We start from the raw sequence: 17419 nt of genomic DNA on the forward strand, positions 1-17419 counted from the left end.
AAGGCAGACACTTTTGTCGTTCGAGTCTAAAATACTCGGGAAATAGCGCCAATGTAATGCTAGCGGAGGCTACGAAGAAGCTGTGGCATGATCCAAAACAGACCATGCTTGTCACTTGAAGCCATGGTACCACCTTTGCCTACCTGTGGCTAGACTGGCTACCTCATATGTTCAGTGTCAAGCTAAGAAAAAAAGCCTAATAATGTCTAACAACCTGTTCAGAACAGGCCACTTCATTTGCATGTTTGCAATTCAGTTCATTCAATTGATGTCAATGGAACATTCCCAAGATGCCACCAAAATCACGCTGTCCCTTTAAAATGTTGCAGGAATGTTTAGAATCGTATCGTCGGCCACATGTGCCACATATCACAATGTGCATATCGCATTGTGAGCTAAATGTGATGTATCAAATCGCATTGTGAGATGCGTGCATCGCTTCAGCCCTGGATGTAATACAAATAGAAATAATCTGTTCCAGGGTCAAACTGTGGCCATTGTAAAACCTTGCTTAACGGTACAGGCAGTATTGTAAAGTGACAATTTAACGCTCATGCAAAATCAAGTGGGTCATTCGTATGAAGAGCATCGGGACGTAAAATCCATAAAACACCTTCGTTTGAAGTTAAATGTAAAAGTAAAAACGAGTTCTGTCACAGATGCCCTTTTTTTAACATTAGCATGGTCAGACAAGTCTAAAAGAAGTCACTTTAAAAAACACCAAAGCATTCATGGCTTAAATGTAAACAGGTGACACACAGAAAATATCCTGGACTTCTACGGTTTTGGGTCTGTGTGAGGTACTGTTCTTCTCTTCCCGCCTTCTTCTCAAGAAAAACAACGGCACTCGACAGATACTTTATTGATCCTTTTTTTTTTTTAAACATTTGTTTGATTTTTAAGACATATATAATTTGAATAGGACAATCAATCAAACTAATAAATGAATTAAACACACATGTATCCCATCTTTTGTGGTACAGCCATTTAGTGACAACCTAATCTTCTCTGGTTTAAGAAAATGGAGAATGTCTCTCATCCAGCGGGAGTGGGAGGGTGTTTCCCTTGCTTTCCAATTCAACACAATGAGTCTGTGGCCAACAAAGTTGCAAACGCTTGAAGATCTTTTCTGGATTTGTTTTGGATTTGTCCAAATAGTACGCTCAAGGGGTTTGGTTGAATTTTCCTTCAGGTTACGACTGATATACACATGCAGTACATACATGCATACACATGCATTTTAGACGCTCAAGCCTTAGATAATACGTACGACGTGCTAGTTTACATTGAATGAGGCCGTGTCTGGCACAAATACAAGACGTATGTACCCTTTTTAAAAACTCCGTTCATAGTTCGTCCGCTAGAAGCACTCTCAAATCTTCTTCCCAGAGTAACTTTATGGAATTCGGAGGCGTAGGGCGTAAGTGAAACATCTGATTATATATCAGTGGAACTGACCCCTTCAGAGTCGGAAGTGGTGTCAAAAAAACATCCAACTCTGTGTCAGTCGGTAGAACAGGAAACGTAGGAAAAGTGTTACGAACAAAGCTAAGCTACGGACCTGTAAATATCTAAAAAAAAATAACAAAACAAAAAAAAAACCTTACTTTGGAAGGAAAAATTGTACGAACAAGTTTACAAAAATAATATAAAACAAAAAAAATTTCAGTTAAAAAAACATGTAAATAATTATACACTGTTATATTGTATACACTGTATTTTTATTGTTAATACTTGTGTACCAACATTGTACCAAAAAAAGGTGGAATTAAGGTGGAGTTCTTTGAGCATCCGCTGTATATCCGCTGTCTTTTGTTCTGGAAGTGAGTTGTTTTGTCGAGCAGAGGATGAGACAGGAGAAGTGTCACAGTGATCGTCTGCTGCAAGCTGTGTGCAGAAGAAAGTTGGCAGCCTGGTAGCGCAGCATGCCGTCTGCTCGGATGAGAGAGCAAGACGAGACGGCGTGTATTTGCGAGCACCCGGAGCTCCCGGGGAAATCCTGCATGCGCTTTGCCGCCATTGTGAGCGATGTTAGTGTAGCAGGAGAGCTCCCACTTCATCCCATCCCGGCCTGCGTGAACGGTGTCCCTCAACGCCACCAAAATGCTCCGCTCTGTGACATCACACGTTCCCGTGCCCTCTGATTGGCTGGCAAGTGGAGGGAGGCTTGGTACCCACAAGCCTACAGTAGGAAATTAGGAGGGAGGGGCTGAGGTGTTAGTGAGTGTGCTTGATAGAGAGAGAGAGAGAGGGGCACTAAGCAAGAAAGATTGATGCTGAGGCAAGCCGGCGCTGCGCTGCGCTGCACTCACACACACACACACACACACACACACACACACACACACACACACACACTCTCTCTCTCTCTCCCACACACACACACTTTTTCACACTCCTGAGCTGCTTAGCAGGCAGGAAAAAGGCTTGACTGTTACTGCAGGACATGAGGACACTGAGGAGAAGAATCTTAAGAAGAACAGCCTCAAAGCAACAGTTCTCACAAAACAGGGCAATCTAGAGGTTGCAGCAAGGGCAGGCACAAGGGCAAAGTGTAGCCCCCCTCCCTCTCCTTCTCGTTTCTTTTTTGGATGTCCTCCCGACGCCCCCATGAGAGCAGGTGGGAACAGAGGCGCGTTCCGGGGTACGACATGGCAAGACGAGCGGGGGGCGACGCCTCCCCGAAAAAGAAGGCATCATTCAACCTGGTGACCGGCTTCTACCGCTTCCTCCGCGGTGAGTGTGCAGCCTGCGTGTGAGGAAAAAAAGACGGCAGTGAGCATGTAGTGTGCGTCAGGGTTGTGTGACTTTAGTGTGGCACTGCAGCATAGACTGCTAAGTCCAGAAGTATTTGGACAATGGCTGTAGTTCCCGAAGCTGCCATTGGACAAATACTTCTGAACCTAACTGCATGTCAGTGTTTGTGGGTTCATGTGTGTGTCTTAAGTCAGATATTTGTTCAGCTGTGGAGAGTGGGTGTTTAGATATACTTAAGGGGAGGGGTGCAGCATAAGCTCCATCTGTAAGGACTTATAGATGGCGGGGTGGCAGGTTCGAGACCCACTGTGGGCTCGAACAGTTATGGTAATTCGGATGAGTTTTTGGAGAGATGCCACTGCCTCCACCTCCAAAACTGATGAGTGTATTTGGGTTACACTGTGTTGGGACATGTTAATAGAGTGCCTTGGATTGCAGTTGAGATGTTGGTCATAAGTAGCGTAAGTAACGAGTTATTTGACATTACATCCCGGTACTGTAGGTAACTGAAAAGAGCGATGCTAAACCCTTTTTTCCCGGTGGAAGTCCGAACATAGAAATGGTCTCTTCCAGGTTTCATCAAGGCTTCATTAACTGTGTGCGTGTTTGCAAGTGTAAAAGTAAGTGAGTCTGCTTACTTCCTATGAATGTTCTTCTTCGCTTACCACTGCTTATTGAAACTAATCTTTTACTTGCAACACGTGGCACAAATAAGCTAAAGAAAATGCAAACTATTTCATGGCCGCTGAAGTGAGATGTGGTGTCACGTCAGACATGGCGGTAGTTGGAACTGTCAAGCTTTGTGCAACTTTACGGGTCTATTTTCCCCCCAAATTCTGAGTTGTACTTGGACCTCAGAGTGATTTGACAGCCGAGCTTCCACCGTATTGTAAGCATTATTCTTTGCCACTGTGGATTGGTGCTCAGGATGTTTGTTTTCACAGCCCCAAGCACTTTGAAGTAAGACCGGCTTCAGACTTTGAATTCTGTCCCAATTTCATGATATTTCGTTTGTCACGCAGCTCCGCGATTTCGCACATTGAGTTTCTACTTCTGCTGCCTTCCGTTTGTGTGGACTTGTGCTCGTTACCGCAGCAACCGCCGGCATCAGGACATCAAAGCAGACCTTAATGATATTTCATTAAGATAAGAGACTAGCGGCTGTTGATGAGACTAATGATATCGGCTAATGCTGCCCAAGAAGGTAATCAAGAGTGGTAAAATGCTGCTTCGAGGCTTGCTTGCTGAGGTTGCCTTTTTCTTAACCCCCCCCCCTGTGATATTGAATGCATGCCAGCTCAAAGTCACCTCGTCCCACAGACCTACTGCGCCACACGCAGGCACCAATGTTCTCCATCATGCGTGTTCTCTCTTTAGAATGGATGGCCGGGCCAAGTCATTCCTTTACGATATTACCGGTCATCAATATTTGATCATTGCTGCAACCAATCAAAAGATGAATTCATCCAAGAGAGACCTGCTCACTGACTCGTTTGAGTATCTGCATTATGAATGAGCGGCCCACTCGCTCTCTGTCTCTCTCACACACACCTGACTGCCCACTGTACCTGGCGGCCCGCTAACCAACTTGACTTGAATCAAATTGTCAGCGTATTTATTAAAGCAGGGCAACCCGACATAGACGTCCCTCTCTCACTGATGACATCCCAAGGATATTGCGGTGTGCCGCAGACAAGATGGCAAGAAAAAAACATTCACACTTGCCAGCAACTCAACATAATACCTCCTGATTGTATCTACCCCTGCGTACCGTGTGCACGTGCAGTACCGTAGAAGGGATGAGTTTTAGTGCCATCTTCTGAGGTGATAGGAAATATTTATTAATAATCAATAATTCATCTTGTCTTATCTTAATGTTTTATACTCATTTCAAAGGGCATAAAATACAATACAAAGGGTGTTTTCCCACAAATAAATCTTAATTCCCACACCAAATCATTTCACAATTGAATGTTTTCTACTAGACCTGAGGCTCAGAGCTAAGTCTCTCCATACGGTACTTAAGTGTGCAAATCAGCTTTAGTAACTAAATAATCATCTGTCATAGTCCGTCCAGTCGCTGCTTCAAAGGTACCAAAATTGAAATGAAGAGGAGAGGCTAACTTCACCAGCCTGGGGAACCTCACTTCACTGCAGTTTTAACTTTAGTCCCTCCGTCCGTCCTCATTCTCTGCCACACTCACACGAGGTGCATTCACGGACACCCCCAACTTTGAACATCCCAACATCTTTATTACGCGTGTAAGTCTGGTCTAAATAAACAGAAATACAATGAGCGGCTGTTACACTCAAAATAAACTCACAGTTGATGTAAAACATAACCATTCAAATCACTTATGATGCACAAAACCCATGAACGCCTCTTTGTGTCGGAGCAGGACGTGACTAACAATGTTCATCCGCGCTGGCCAGACACCGCTCACATAATGATGTGTTCGAGGGCACTGCGTAACTCCTAATGTGGAAGTACAATTTGCTATAAATACACTCGAAACGTGTATTCAACTTATATTACGTTGTGTGCTTGAACGCAACCCCCCATTGCTCATAATAACACGGCTAAAGTGTGATTTGAGACTATTTTTAGGCAAATAGATTTTCAGACATCTGAGGTATGTTTTAATTAGATTTTTTAGATGTTCATACGTACAAATATATATAATCCTGTCCTGTCATTCATCTTTATGCTCATAAAACAGTAAAAATGGGCACATTTCAGACACAATTGCAAATGGTGATTAACCATGGTGAATTAATTTGAAACCTGTGATTAATCTGATTAACAATGGTAGTCATGTGACAGTCCCAGTAACAACAGACCTTTCCTAGATCGTGGTTAAGAAGTGCTGCTATCATTTTAATGGCATTTTTTCAGATTTTTAATTGTCAAGTTGCTCATTTCACTACTTTAATATGAAGCTTTAAACAACTGACCGTACAGATTATGAGAAAAAGTAGTTAAGTTATTGTGAGTGACGCTCCAGCTCTACAAACAATAAACAATGGTGTTCAAATCCCCCCTTTGTTTATGACTGATGGAGACACTCTGGGCTCTGATTTACAGATGAGCAGGAGGCTGTGCAGAAACGGACGTTCACCAAATGGATCAATTCCCACTTGGCAAAGGTAAGAGGGCGTTTGATGCCAGCCGCCAGCACGGTTGCCGTGCGTCCACACTTTCTTATTCCTCCTCTTCAGAACAACTTTCTATTCTTTTCTGTCCTCCAGCCACTGTGACTTTTGCTCTATTGCTCAAAACACATCGCTGAGCCGGTCATGGGACTCACGTGCTGGCTAAGACGGCGCACATACACCAACAGGCACACAGATTTGTTATTTTCATCCTCCCGGTCTCATTTCGCTGCGAGCAAGGATTTACGCACACTCTAATTACCACTTTCACATTACAGCAATTAACAGTCTGCAAGTTAACATCAGTTATTTAAAGTCTTGGTAACCTTTCCTCTCTTAATGTGGAACTATTTCCATTGTTGTGGATTGCCAGATTAATACGCAGAGACAAAGTAGAACTCACACTGAACGCCTGCACCTCATGCAGCTGCCAGACTGAAGGGGCTTTATTATGGGCGTGTAATTGTTTTATTACACAGCATTAACTTGCACAATTTAACCCATTACCGCTTGGGTAGCGGGTCAGGAATGTGCGGACAAGGTAAATATGTCACAGTGCAACGCAATTAAGTTTTCTTTCAATCTGCTCTTCTTCCTAGCTGACTTTAGACAGCTGTGGAGACCTTGAACCATGCAGGAAATTCATTTGAAAAGGCAGCCAATGGAGAGTAACACTTGACATAATATAAGATATCATGGTTCCAGATTGTGCCAGCGGAAAATTATCCACGGCAATATATATCTAAACGGCTTGAATCTTTAATAGCAGCAAAAGCAAACACATGGTTTATTTATTATGTAGCGTAGTTGGGCGCACTGGGGTGGAGCCATGGTCTGTGATGGTGGTTTAGGGATGATTGGACTGGCATGGTGGCCATTGTGGCACAAACAAACAAAAAAATGTTAATATTCCCTAATAAATAGATTTTCACAACACATAACACAAGGACATCCCCCAAAGGCTCGCCATCCTATTTGTGACACCATTGACCCCCCTCCCAAGGTGGGCCACACAAATGCCCCATTCCGATCATCCCAGTGCGCCTAGTGCACCGGGGTAACCTGTTCCGAAGGTCCTTTCAACTGGGCATGCCATGGTGGTCCATCCCACTTCTGACACCAGAAATATGATTGGATCTCATCAAATTGTGCAGGTGTCCCTCATCGTTTGGCTGGCTTCTGGCTTCGCAGTTCCATCCCTCTCCTTGATTACACTTACACATTCCTGTCTCGGTTCACCCTTGGCACCTAACACCTGGCGTTGCCTTGGCGATACTGATTGGCCCACAGTTGTCTTAAAAAATGTCTAAAAGAGCTTGTGAGGAGCTGGCAAGAGAAGGTCACTAGGGCCGTGGTAATAAAGAGATGCTTCTCCAAAGAGAGCCTGTGCAGTGCGAGAGAAAGAGGAGCTTTAACAGTTGGTTTAGCAGTCGGCTCTCCGAGGGATAGATCACGCCCTTGGCTATGCAGATGATTAGGCCACTCCAGTTATCACAGGTCTTTAATTCAGCGCCTAAAGCTGTGTGATTAATCGTTAGGTGAGTTGAGACATGGCGTCGGCGGTGGGGGGTGTTTTCTTTTCACCATCACTCCCCTTCCCCCTCACTTTTTTTTTTACTACTCCACAGGTATAACAAAAGGAATCTTCTCACAGAAAGGATGTGTGAGAACCAGTAATTCTCAAAGACGATTAGTGATTCTTACTACTGGGGGGTGGTTCACCAGTTAATACACTGGCAACATCATAAAGATGAGTGAAGGGATACTTCGTGGTTGGCTGCAGGCTTTCAGTCGGACTCCCTGCATGGCTGTGGAGTGACAAGGTTGAGAAGCCAATGAGTGGAGCCCCAAGTCTGCGTTATGACAAATCCTCTCTGAGAGAGTTAAAGCTTAGTTAGCGAGTGGCTAGTGTGAGCTGGAGAGGTCTCGTCGTCTCTGAGGCGTTTCCTAGGCAGATTTACTGTACTCGGAGATTACTTGGCTAAGGGGAACCTCTTATGATGTTTCATTAGCCTCACAAACACGCTGTATGCATATGCTACATATTGTATAGTAGGGCTCAATTTCTGTAACCTGGTACACACGGCTAATTCCTGGGCCCCAAGGCAGTTGCTTGTACCTTTTTCCAGGACCTGAAAGGTAAAAGAGTTTTCAAGCAGCATAAGTGAATTGTCAAGCATACAAACAGGGTACCACCCACCCATGACAGCCCACACACCCCTAAAGGTACAATCATGTTCTTTTCTTCTCTGACTCACTTTGGTATGCATTGGTTGGAGTTTTTATATTCCCCTGTGTAAGAACGATTATGCAAAAAACTACCTGGTCCAAGAAGCCATTAACACGGGCCTTGGCAGAGGTGTGCACCACCGCAGGGTGTGCCTCAGATTCAGGCCCAAATGATAGTAATGATGCATAAATTCAGCATAATAAATTCAGCCAATTTTTTGTTAGGATCTGCAGTTATCAGGACACTGGGGACAAAATTGACATTTGAAATGGCAGCCCCCGTTTTCACCACCAATAAAAGTGTACACTACCATTTATATATAGAATTTACATTTTTGGGAGAGAAATACAGGCCACATGTGGAGTTTGCATGTTCTCCCCGTGAGCGGGTTTCCTCCAAAGTTAGGTTCATTGGCGACTTTGATTTATCCTAAGGCAGAGGTTTCCAAAGTGCGGCCCGCGGGCCATTTGTGGCCCGCAGGTTGTTATTTCTGGCCTGTGGCACATTGTAGAAATAAAATTTAATGAGAAAAGGAGCAAAAATGGAATGGAAATAATAGAGCAAAAAGGCAAAATGTAAAGAGAAGAAGTGAAAATGTTGATACAACTAACAATAACACAAAGCTTAGTCTTGAAATATATATAAATAAATATTAATAACATTTAAAATGTTATTAATATGGCTGCACGGTGGTCTAGTGGTTAGCATGTTGGCCAACACAGTAACAGCCTGGAGATCGGGAAGACCTGGGGTCTGTGAGTGTGAATGGTTGTTTGTCTATATGTGCCCTGCGATTGGCTGGCGACCAGTCCAGGGTGTACCCCGCCTCTCGACCGAAGTCAGCTGGGATAGGCTCCAGCATGCCCCCACGACCCTAATGAGGATGAAGCGGTATAGAAAATGGATGGATGGATGGATGGATGTTATTAATATTGTATTTAATGATTGTTATTATGAGTATTATGAATTGACTGCTGATTTGCTGGGAGAAAAGGTGTGCTTCTACTGCCTAATAGTGAGGAGAGTGGGGGAACCAAATATGGTTCCTTTCCTTGTAAAGGGGAGAGTTCAAAGCTCTTGAGTTTTTTCTTGGCTTCTGTCCCCTCCTTGCGTCTCCTTTACTGTTGATCTTGAGTGGGGAGTGTCGGGGGAATCAAACAAGAGCGCACTGAAGACGGGCTTCCCTCAGCTCCCCCGCTCACAATCAATTATGGCCCAGACACTCATGTGTAATTAGCTCATTAAGCCCCTTGATTTATTTTTTTTTTTGGTTACGCTCATGTGGTTCAGACGAGGAAATGAATATTACGTTCGTATTTTGTAATTATCCACAAATATCCTCATTAGCCTCGGGATCACCAAGTACCCCAAAAAAGGTACATGTGACTTCAATTAGCCCACGGGGTGATTTAACCCTTTATACTTCCATGGTGTCTTTTGTTTTTGGAGGAGTGTTGTCTGTATATTTTAACACCCAAAGCCATGAAATGACTTTATAGGAGAAGCCTGCACTGTTTGGGTTAATTGATTTTTAGCCAGATGTGAGCTTTCAGGTCTCTTCACTCGCTCTCCTCGCTCTCTGTCCTTCATCATCGGTCTCGCTGCCACTCTTTCTACTCAATTATACCCTTTTTGCACATCCACACGCACACACACACACACACACATGCACGCGTCTTTCCTCTCTTTTTCCCCTGCTAATCTCCCTGTGAATGGCCCGCTAGTTTGAAGCCCCCTCCCCTTCCGGCATGTGACTGTACTTTAAGAGAAGTCCTTGATGTGGCGAGAAACAGAGATATGTGGATTTCCCCCCCCCCCAGTCTGGAGCGTCTGCGAGGTTAGCGAGGGAGTCAATGAGAGGGATACAGTTTGACATCATCAGCATATTTGGGGGATTTGGAGACCCCACTCAGTGCCTGCTGAGCCTCCGACTGACTCCACTTATCACACATATTTGGCACATGAAACCACTCTTTTGGGCACATTTGTAGCAGGATTTGCTGTTGAAATTAATGTCTTATAATGTATCGGCAGGGCTTTTAATGCCTCACACTACTCGAGCAGCTTTTGTACACACTATATGCCTGTAGGGCTGAAGTCCTTGCCCCTTCCATTCCCTTAAAACTAAGAAGAAGCACTCTTTCAGTAAATGTAATTATGCATATGTAGTTGTGTGTATATTATTTTAGGATATCTTAATATAATTCACATAAAAGTCTGAAATACATTTAGGGATGATCTAAACATGAGTTGGTAAGTACAGTACATGGACAAAAGTATTGGGAGTACAGTAATGTCTTGTTTATCGCCGTTCCAGACTCGACCATGACCAGTGGATTTCTGTGAAGTAGGATCCCTTATTTATCAATGGAATATTTCCATAGTTAGAACGTAGAAAATCTGTTTACGACCTTCTAAAGACGGTTTGTCTAAAGACGGACGGTGTAATGCAAATATTTTTTTATTGCCGTTGTCAGTGAAGGTTACACAAACTAGGACATTTTGCAGTGTAATGGTGCAACATAAAACAGCTAGTAATAATATGTTTACAAACAATTGAAATAAAAAAATAGTAATAAACCTATAAGGGCATGTAAAATAAAAGTAGACTAAGTTAAAGAACATTCAACAATAGAACACAATATAAAAGAAATATACTAAACTTTGGAGAAAATGTACTTTCCTGACATAACAGAACAAAAAAGGGAGAAACGAGAGGTTCTACTCCGAATGGACCGTAGCCTCCTGCCTGAGAGGAGAGGGTCAAGCAGATTGTGTCCAGCGTGCTGAACTGCAGCATCCAGAGATCATCATACTGTGTGCCTTTATTTCACCCGTAGGGTAGTTCCTCTGCACACTTGGAACCCCAAAATTGTACCTCATAGTATGTATTCTTTCAAGGTGCAATGCAGAGAAAATCCAGCCTTGTCAAACTGAGTAGGTACCATGCAGTGGACTCTTGTTCTATATATCCTAGCCTGCGTCATTTTACCCAGAAATGTGAAGGCCTTTGTTTTGTCTTAACAGCGTGTCCCGCCTCTGGTTGTGAGCGATCTGTTTGAGGATATCAAGGATGGCGTCAAGCTGCTTGCCCTGCTGGAAGTCCTCTCTGGACAAAAACTGGTGAGGAATACACATTATACTATGCTCACTTGCATGCATGTCATTCCCAACGTTTAGTTTTGATGTGGAGTGTGTGTTGCTTTTCAGTTCATCCTTCGTAGCTAAATACACTAAGCACGTGTGAACTTGGAGCATGCACTCCTTCCATGGAAATGTGTATTGATTCACTCTTATTGGAATGTTGGAATTGACAGAAGTAGGCAGATTCGCAAGGACAGATAAGCAAACACACACACACACACACACACACACACACAAAGACAAATAGCTTCTGGTACTTACTCATGTCAATATTGCCTTCGGTCTACGTGATCTGTGTTCTATTAATCAGCCTGTTTAGGTGCACAGCTCTGATAAACCTCTCACCTATTTTACAGTCTGTTTTGCCATGAAGACTTTTGCTGCTTTCAGATCTCTTACCACCACCTCCCCCCCCCTCCATTGTGTCTCTACTCCCCCCTTGTTGTCTCCATCTTCCCTGCAGCCATGTGAGCGGGGCAAGAAGCTAAAGAGGATCCACTGGCTTGCAAACATCGGCACTGCTCTCAACTTCCTCGAGGGGAGGAAGGTAGGAGATCAGGGTTTTCTTTTTATGTTTTTTTTTTGTTTTTTTTGCAGTCTACATTTTACTGCTGAGCTTGGGGCTCAGCTGTTTTCCTCATGGGTGCAAACATGGAGAAATCTTGACCTTTAACCTCTTTTTCCACTCACTTCATATCGCCACCTGCTAACACCTTGAATGCGCCATCAGTCGATACAACCTCAGACTTTGTGTTGATGCTGCTCACATCCCATTGGCATTTTTTTTAATTTGTTTGGCAGCAAACGTGTGAAAAAATCCATATGGAGTCAGTAAACCAATACATAAACACTTTGTACGTACATTAGTCTCCAACAGTTTTCTCGCCATCTTGATTCCAAAGCACAACTCCCCGAGCGTGCATGCAGAATTACATAAACTAATTATAAACTTCCCCTTCCGTGAGATCCCCCCGCCTCGTCCTCGGTTCTCCACATAAAGCCAAGACGTATGAGCTGGCGTCTGCAGGAACATTGATTTCCCCTCTTCCTCAAGTGTGACAGGGTTAAACCATAAATCCTGTGCCAGTAATCTGCAGGCAGGAGATGAGACGTCAGCAGGCTGTGTATGCGTGTGTGTCGGCTGTGTAAATCAAAGTTTCAAATTAAATGTAAATACACACTGCGTGTAAATCTGATTTATGTCTAGACTGTATTTACGTTTAGCCTTAGAGGCCCAAATGCTTCATACGTCCATTTGGTGAGTGTGCGTACACCAATTATAGAAAAAACATTCTGTGATTGTGGCAAAAAAAAATTATTTTCTTTGCAGCATGGCAGGTTTGGCGCATTGTCACGAGTATATATAAGAAAAATAAACTATAACTGCATTTGGACTTAGCGGTTTTTCATGGACAGCAGCGGTGCACGTCTCGTGGTGCTTAACTTATTTGTACACTTTCCGACCCGTGTCCTTTGGGAATGTGTTGGTGTGTGCATGAAGCACACGCTACCCAAATAACCTGCTGTGATTTCCAATTTAAAGTCATGTTTTTCTTATCGCCCTTCACACACTGACCGCCTTCTAATACAGGCTATGACTCCTTGTGCCACCCCGTCTATTTATTACCAAATGATAACCTGTTGTGCCGCGCTGTGAGGATATAGGATGCTTATCTATATCACGACAGATCACTACACACAGCATACCTCCAGCGGTGTAATCCGAGTGGTGTGAGTAGTGGTGATAGATCTACGCTTACACGCCTCGTGATAGCGCCATCGTCTGTCATCCCACGCTCAATGGGGCGTCCATTTTCAGTCAAACACATCTTGAGTGCTTCTAAATTCTCTTTTTCGTACCTCTAGTCTGCCTACAGGGGATCACCGGTCAGTATTTACACTACACTTTTACATTGCTTGTGCACTTTATGGACATGGAAGTGTTCCACTATTGGTTTATGCTCATTTGCAAGATCTGTGTATACTATTGTATGTGTTGGAACAGATCAAGCTGGTGAACATCAACTCGACAGATATCGTTGATGGTCGACCGTCAATTGTTTTGGGCCTGGTGTGGACCATCATCCTCTACTTCCAGGTAATGTTTCGGTAAATTATGTCTTTTTTTCTGCATCTTTTTCCAGCCAGAAAACATGCTAATGAAGCTGAACAGAGAGGAGATGTAAGCTCATCAATTTGTACACTGCATCTACTGTGGAAGCGAGCAGTTGCCACCTCAGGCGTTTCAGACATGCACACATCGACAAGAGCTTAATAATAACGATACTACTCTCTCTTCGCAACGCCAGCTTAATATTTAGCCTGCTGTTGCTTCCCTCATGAGGAGGATATTGAATTTAACTGACTGTCATTCTGCAGATTGAGGAGCTAACTTGTAGTCTACCAGCAATCCAGGCCTCGCCCAGTAGCTCCTCGTCACTGGACGGCTCCGCCAGCAGCAACGAGAACACAAGCCCGCCTCTCAAGAAGAAACCCCTCCCACTCCTGCAAGGTGGTGCCAGGAAGGCCCTGCTCAGATGGGTCCAACAGACGGCCACTAAGTATGCGCCACAAAATGAGCCATGGAAACTGCCACGGTTTTGTGTTAATGTTGAAAGTAACATTTTAACATTCTTAACACGCATACAAGTGTAAAAAGAAGCTGACCACTGTGAATAGAAACAGACCTAACGTTAATGATAACACCACTTGTCTTCTGGAATAATCCATCCATCCACCCACCCATCTTTTTCCGCTTATCTGAGGTCAGGTCGCCTGGGCAGCAGCCTGAGCAGGGAAGCCCAAACTTCCCTCCCCCCGGGCACTTGGTCCAGCTCCTCCTGGCGGATCCTGAGGCGTTCCCGGGCCAGCTGAGAAGCATAGTCTCTCCAACATGTTCTGGGTCTTCCCCCAAGGTCTCCTACTGGTCGGACGTGCCCTGAACACCTCCCCAGGGAGGCGTCCAGGAGGCATCCTGGCCAGATGCGGAGGAGCAGTGCTTCTACTCCCGAGTGTCTGCCGGAGGACAGTCCTTCTCACTTTATCTCTAAGGGAGAGCTCAGCCAACCTACAGAGAAAACTCATGTCAGCCTCTTGTATCCACGATCTTGTCCTTTTGGTCACTACCCAAAGCTCATGACCATAGGTGAGGGTAGGAACGTAGCTCGACCGGTAAATTGAGATCTTTGCCTTTTGGCTCATCTCCTTCACTACGACGGACTGGTGCAGAGTCCGCATCACTGCAGATGCTGCAGCAGTCCACCTGTTATCTCGCGTTCTATCTTTCCCTCCCTTGTGAACAAGACCTCAAGGTACTTAAACTCGTCCACTTGGGGCCCAGATCTCATGGCACTCCACCCTTTTCCGAGCGAGAACCATTCACTTGGACATGGAGGTGCTGATACTCATCCCAGCTGCTTCACACGGCCGCAAACCGATCCCCTCAGCGCCCTGACTGCGTCTTGAAATTCTGTCCATAAAAGTAATGAACAGAATTGGTGACAAAGGGCAGCCGTGGCGGAGTCCGACCCTCACTGGAAACAAATCCGTGGACTTCTGCAATAAATGTCACATAAAAGCCAACCACAAAGCAAAAAATGCTCAGAATTCTTTAATGTTTTTTCTTAACGGAGATCCAAATTTCATGTCAAGATTCCACTGAATTGTGGTATTATCATTTTCCTAGACATCTGGGAATCGAGGTGAAAGACTTCGGCCCTAGCTGGCGTACAGGTTTAGCCTTCTTTGCCGTCCTCAATGCCCTCCGGCCCAATCTGGTGGACATGGAGCGAGTAAGGAGACGACCCAACCGAGAAAATCTGCAGGAGGCCTTCTTAATAGCAGAGACACAGTTAGGCATAGCGCAGCTCCTCGACCCTGAGGGTAAGTCACGATTCTTATAGCATTCCCAAGATACTGTACCCCGAAAACTGGCCCACAGGTTGCAATTCTGGGTATCTACTACACAATATCACATCAGCTGTCACGCCGCCAAAGCATCTGTCCCTCCTCATGCTGGCTGTCCAGAATAAACGCAGACAAATCAAGCCTGACATCACAGTCATTGAGGACCATTAGGCGGTGGCATTCATTTCAGCTGACAATAACCCAAAGACTATTTTGATCCAAAGTGCTGAAGCTTGATTTTCGTACCAGCTTGATGTCTGATTACATTCCCCTGGCATCACTTGTCAGACGTGGACGTGGACAAGCCAGACGAGAAATCCATCATGACGTACGTGGCCCAGTTCCTAAAGCATCATCCTGAGCGAGAGCAGTGTGCCTCTGATGGACAAGCAGCGGCAGACGAAGAAGAAAAGGAGGTAAACAGCTGTCACATGGATCTCATTTTTGTCTTTCCGCTTCCTACACGCCTTGTCCCTGTTGCCAAATGTCACTGTAGCGCATTCCAGTCATGACAGTCTCCATTTAAAGTGTGACCACTGACTCTGCCTGCGCTTGTTTTAGCTTCTCAAAGCATTTGTGTGGTTACATACATACAGTATTTCTTAGATTTGCTTGATAGGCAAATTTGAATAGCACGTGTCAATGGGTTTTAATGAGAATGTAAAAGGAAATTCTACAAAAAGTCAAGCACAGCACAGCAGTTCTCCACCCTTACCCAAAGTGGAGGGAAAAGGAATTAAAAACACACATACATTGATGAAAATACATACCGTAAATTTTCAAATTAAGGCCTGTATTTAATAAACCACTGAGTGAAAGAACAACCGCCGGAGTCTCTAATTGGAGGTGGTAACAACTGTGGCTGTAGCTGCATTTGAAGTTGTCAGCATCCAGCAGCATCGACGCTGGTGCTACTCAGCTGCCATAGTGTTGTTCACAATGAACTCATCAGCGTTATTCATGCTGGTTGAGCACTTTGCTGCTTACAACTATTACAACATTGGTTCTGTTGCTGCTGTGTTTTGTACCATATACCTACATAATAAAAGAGCTATTTGTAATGCACTCCAAATCATTATAGACGCTAGAAAATGAAGTTGTTTTCATTCATTCATTCATTCATATTTTTTCACTTTTTGCACAAAACACTATTAAATTGTCCATCTTTTCAGTTATGTGACATTCAGCATCGTCCTACGTCTTGGAACGTTCTGGCCTTGTCTTTGTCTGGCTTTGTGTCTTTGTGTGGTGACCGCTGTCCTGTGGTTGTTGTGCAGGCGTCTGTCACGCAGCATGGCCTCGCTCCGCGCGATATAGAGGAAATGTTGGAGGTAGGTCAGGGGCCAGGCTCTGTCATTCTCATTTATTTGTCTGTGACGTCAAACCACTGCCACCGAGCTTTCCATGCGAAGTTGTTTTTCTACACTCAGCAAAAATGTAAACGCAACACTTTTGTTTTTGCTCCCATTTTTCATGAGCTGAAGTCAAAAACCTACAACTTTTTCTATGTGCACAAAAGGGCATCCCCCTGAAATATTGTTCACAAATCTGTCATAATCTATCCACCTAACAGGTGTGCCTTAGGTTGGCCACAATAAAAGGCCAGTCCAAAATGTTCAGTTTAACTGTAGTGGGGGAGAATCAGAGGGGTGCTAAAACCAGTCAAGTATCTGCTGTGACCGCCATTTGCCTCAAATACCCCATACGCCGATCCAGAGCATCCCAAACATGCTCAGTGCAACGCAAGTACGTACTGGGATGGTTTCAGCTTCCAGGAATTGTGTAGAGATCCTTGCAACATGGGGCCGTGCGATATCAGGCTGCAACATGAGGTGATGCATTGGGCCTCGGGCTCTCGTCACAGTATCTCTGTGCATTCAAAATGCCATCAATACAATCAAATGCACCTGTGTGGTGGAGGGAGTGGCCCATGGTGGCGGTGGGGTTATGGTTTGGGCAGGCGCGTATGTTTTGGACAACAAACACAGGTGCATTTTCTTGATGGCATTTTGAAGGTAGCGAGAATGTTTGGGATGCTCTGGACCGACATACGGTATTTGGTATTTCAGGCAAATGGTGGTCACACCAAATACTGACTGCTTTTCTTGTGTATCGTCTCGTTTAGTGAGTTGGGTGTCTCGTGGCCCCCCTTCCAAATAGAGGCACCTGATGTCATATCATTAAAAGCCTGCAGGGTTTTTTGCGCTATAAGAAATCACAGTCCAGTAT

The 17419-nt window shown here is 44.5% G+C and overlaps 1 protein-coding gene and 1 long non-coding RNA gene across 9 annotated transcripts in view; one reads left to right on the plus strand and one right to left on the minus strand.

Moving 5' to 3' along the window:
• The window catches only part of syne1a (spectrin repeat containing, nuclear envelope 1a), a 115718-nt gene that overhangs the window by 9995 nt on the left and 88304 nt on the right, over positions 1–17419 (plus strand). For 6 of the 8 annotated variants that reach the window (XM_054761999.1, XM_054762004.1, XM_054762002.1 and 3 more), the window contains exons 1-10: positions 2274–2736; positions 5843–5904; positions 11168–11263; positions 11748–11831; positions 13151–13171; positions 13290–13382; positions 13664–13845; positions 14970–15166; positions 15479–15606; positions 16468–16521. In XM_054761999.1, coding sequence (XP_054617974.1) covers positions 2592–2736; positions 5843–5904; positions 11168–11263; positions 11748–11831; positions 13151–13171; positions 13290–13382; positions 13664–13845; positions 14970–15166; positions 15479–15606; positions 16468–16521 — 1062 coding nt within the window. In that variant the 5' untranslated portion in view covers positions 2274–2591. Of the gene's footprint in view, positions 1–2273; positions 2737–5842; positions 5905–11167; positions 11264–11747; positions 11832–13150; positions 13172–13289; positions 13383–13663; positions 13846–14969; positions 15167–15478; positions 15607–16467; positions 16522–17419 lie in introns of those variants that run through there. The other 2 variants (XM_054762005.1, XM_054762001.1) reach the window with 2 other exon arrangements.
• Positions 1780–16070, minus strand: LOC129172367 (uncharacterized). The gene is made up of 3 exons (XR_008566989.1): positions 15961–16070; positions 15437–15568; positions 1780–2749 (listed from the first exon to the last, which is right to left on the minus strand). It is a non-coding gene; the product is annotated as an uncharacterized LOC129172367 (long non-coding RNA).

This window comes from Dunckerocampus dactyliophorus, chromosome 19 (genome assembly GCF_027744805.1).
Source record: "Dunckerocampus dactyliophorus isolate RoL2022-P2 chromosome 19, RoL_Ddac_1.1, whole genome shotgun sequence".
Classification (NCBI taxonomy): domain Eukaryota; kingdom Metazoa; phylum Chordata; class Actinopteri; order Syngnathiformes; family Syngnathidae; genus Dunckerocampus; species Dunckerocampus dactyliophorus.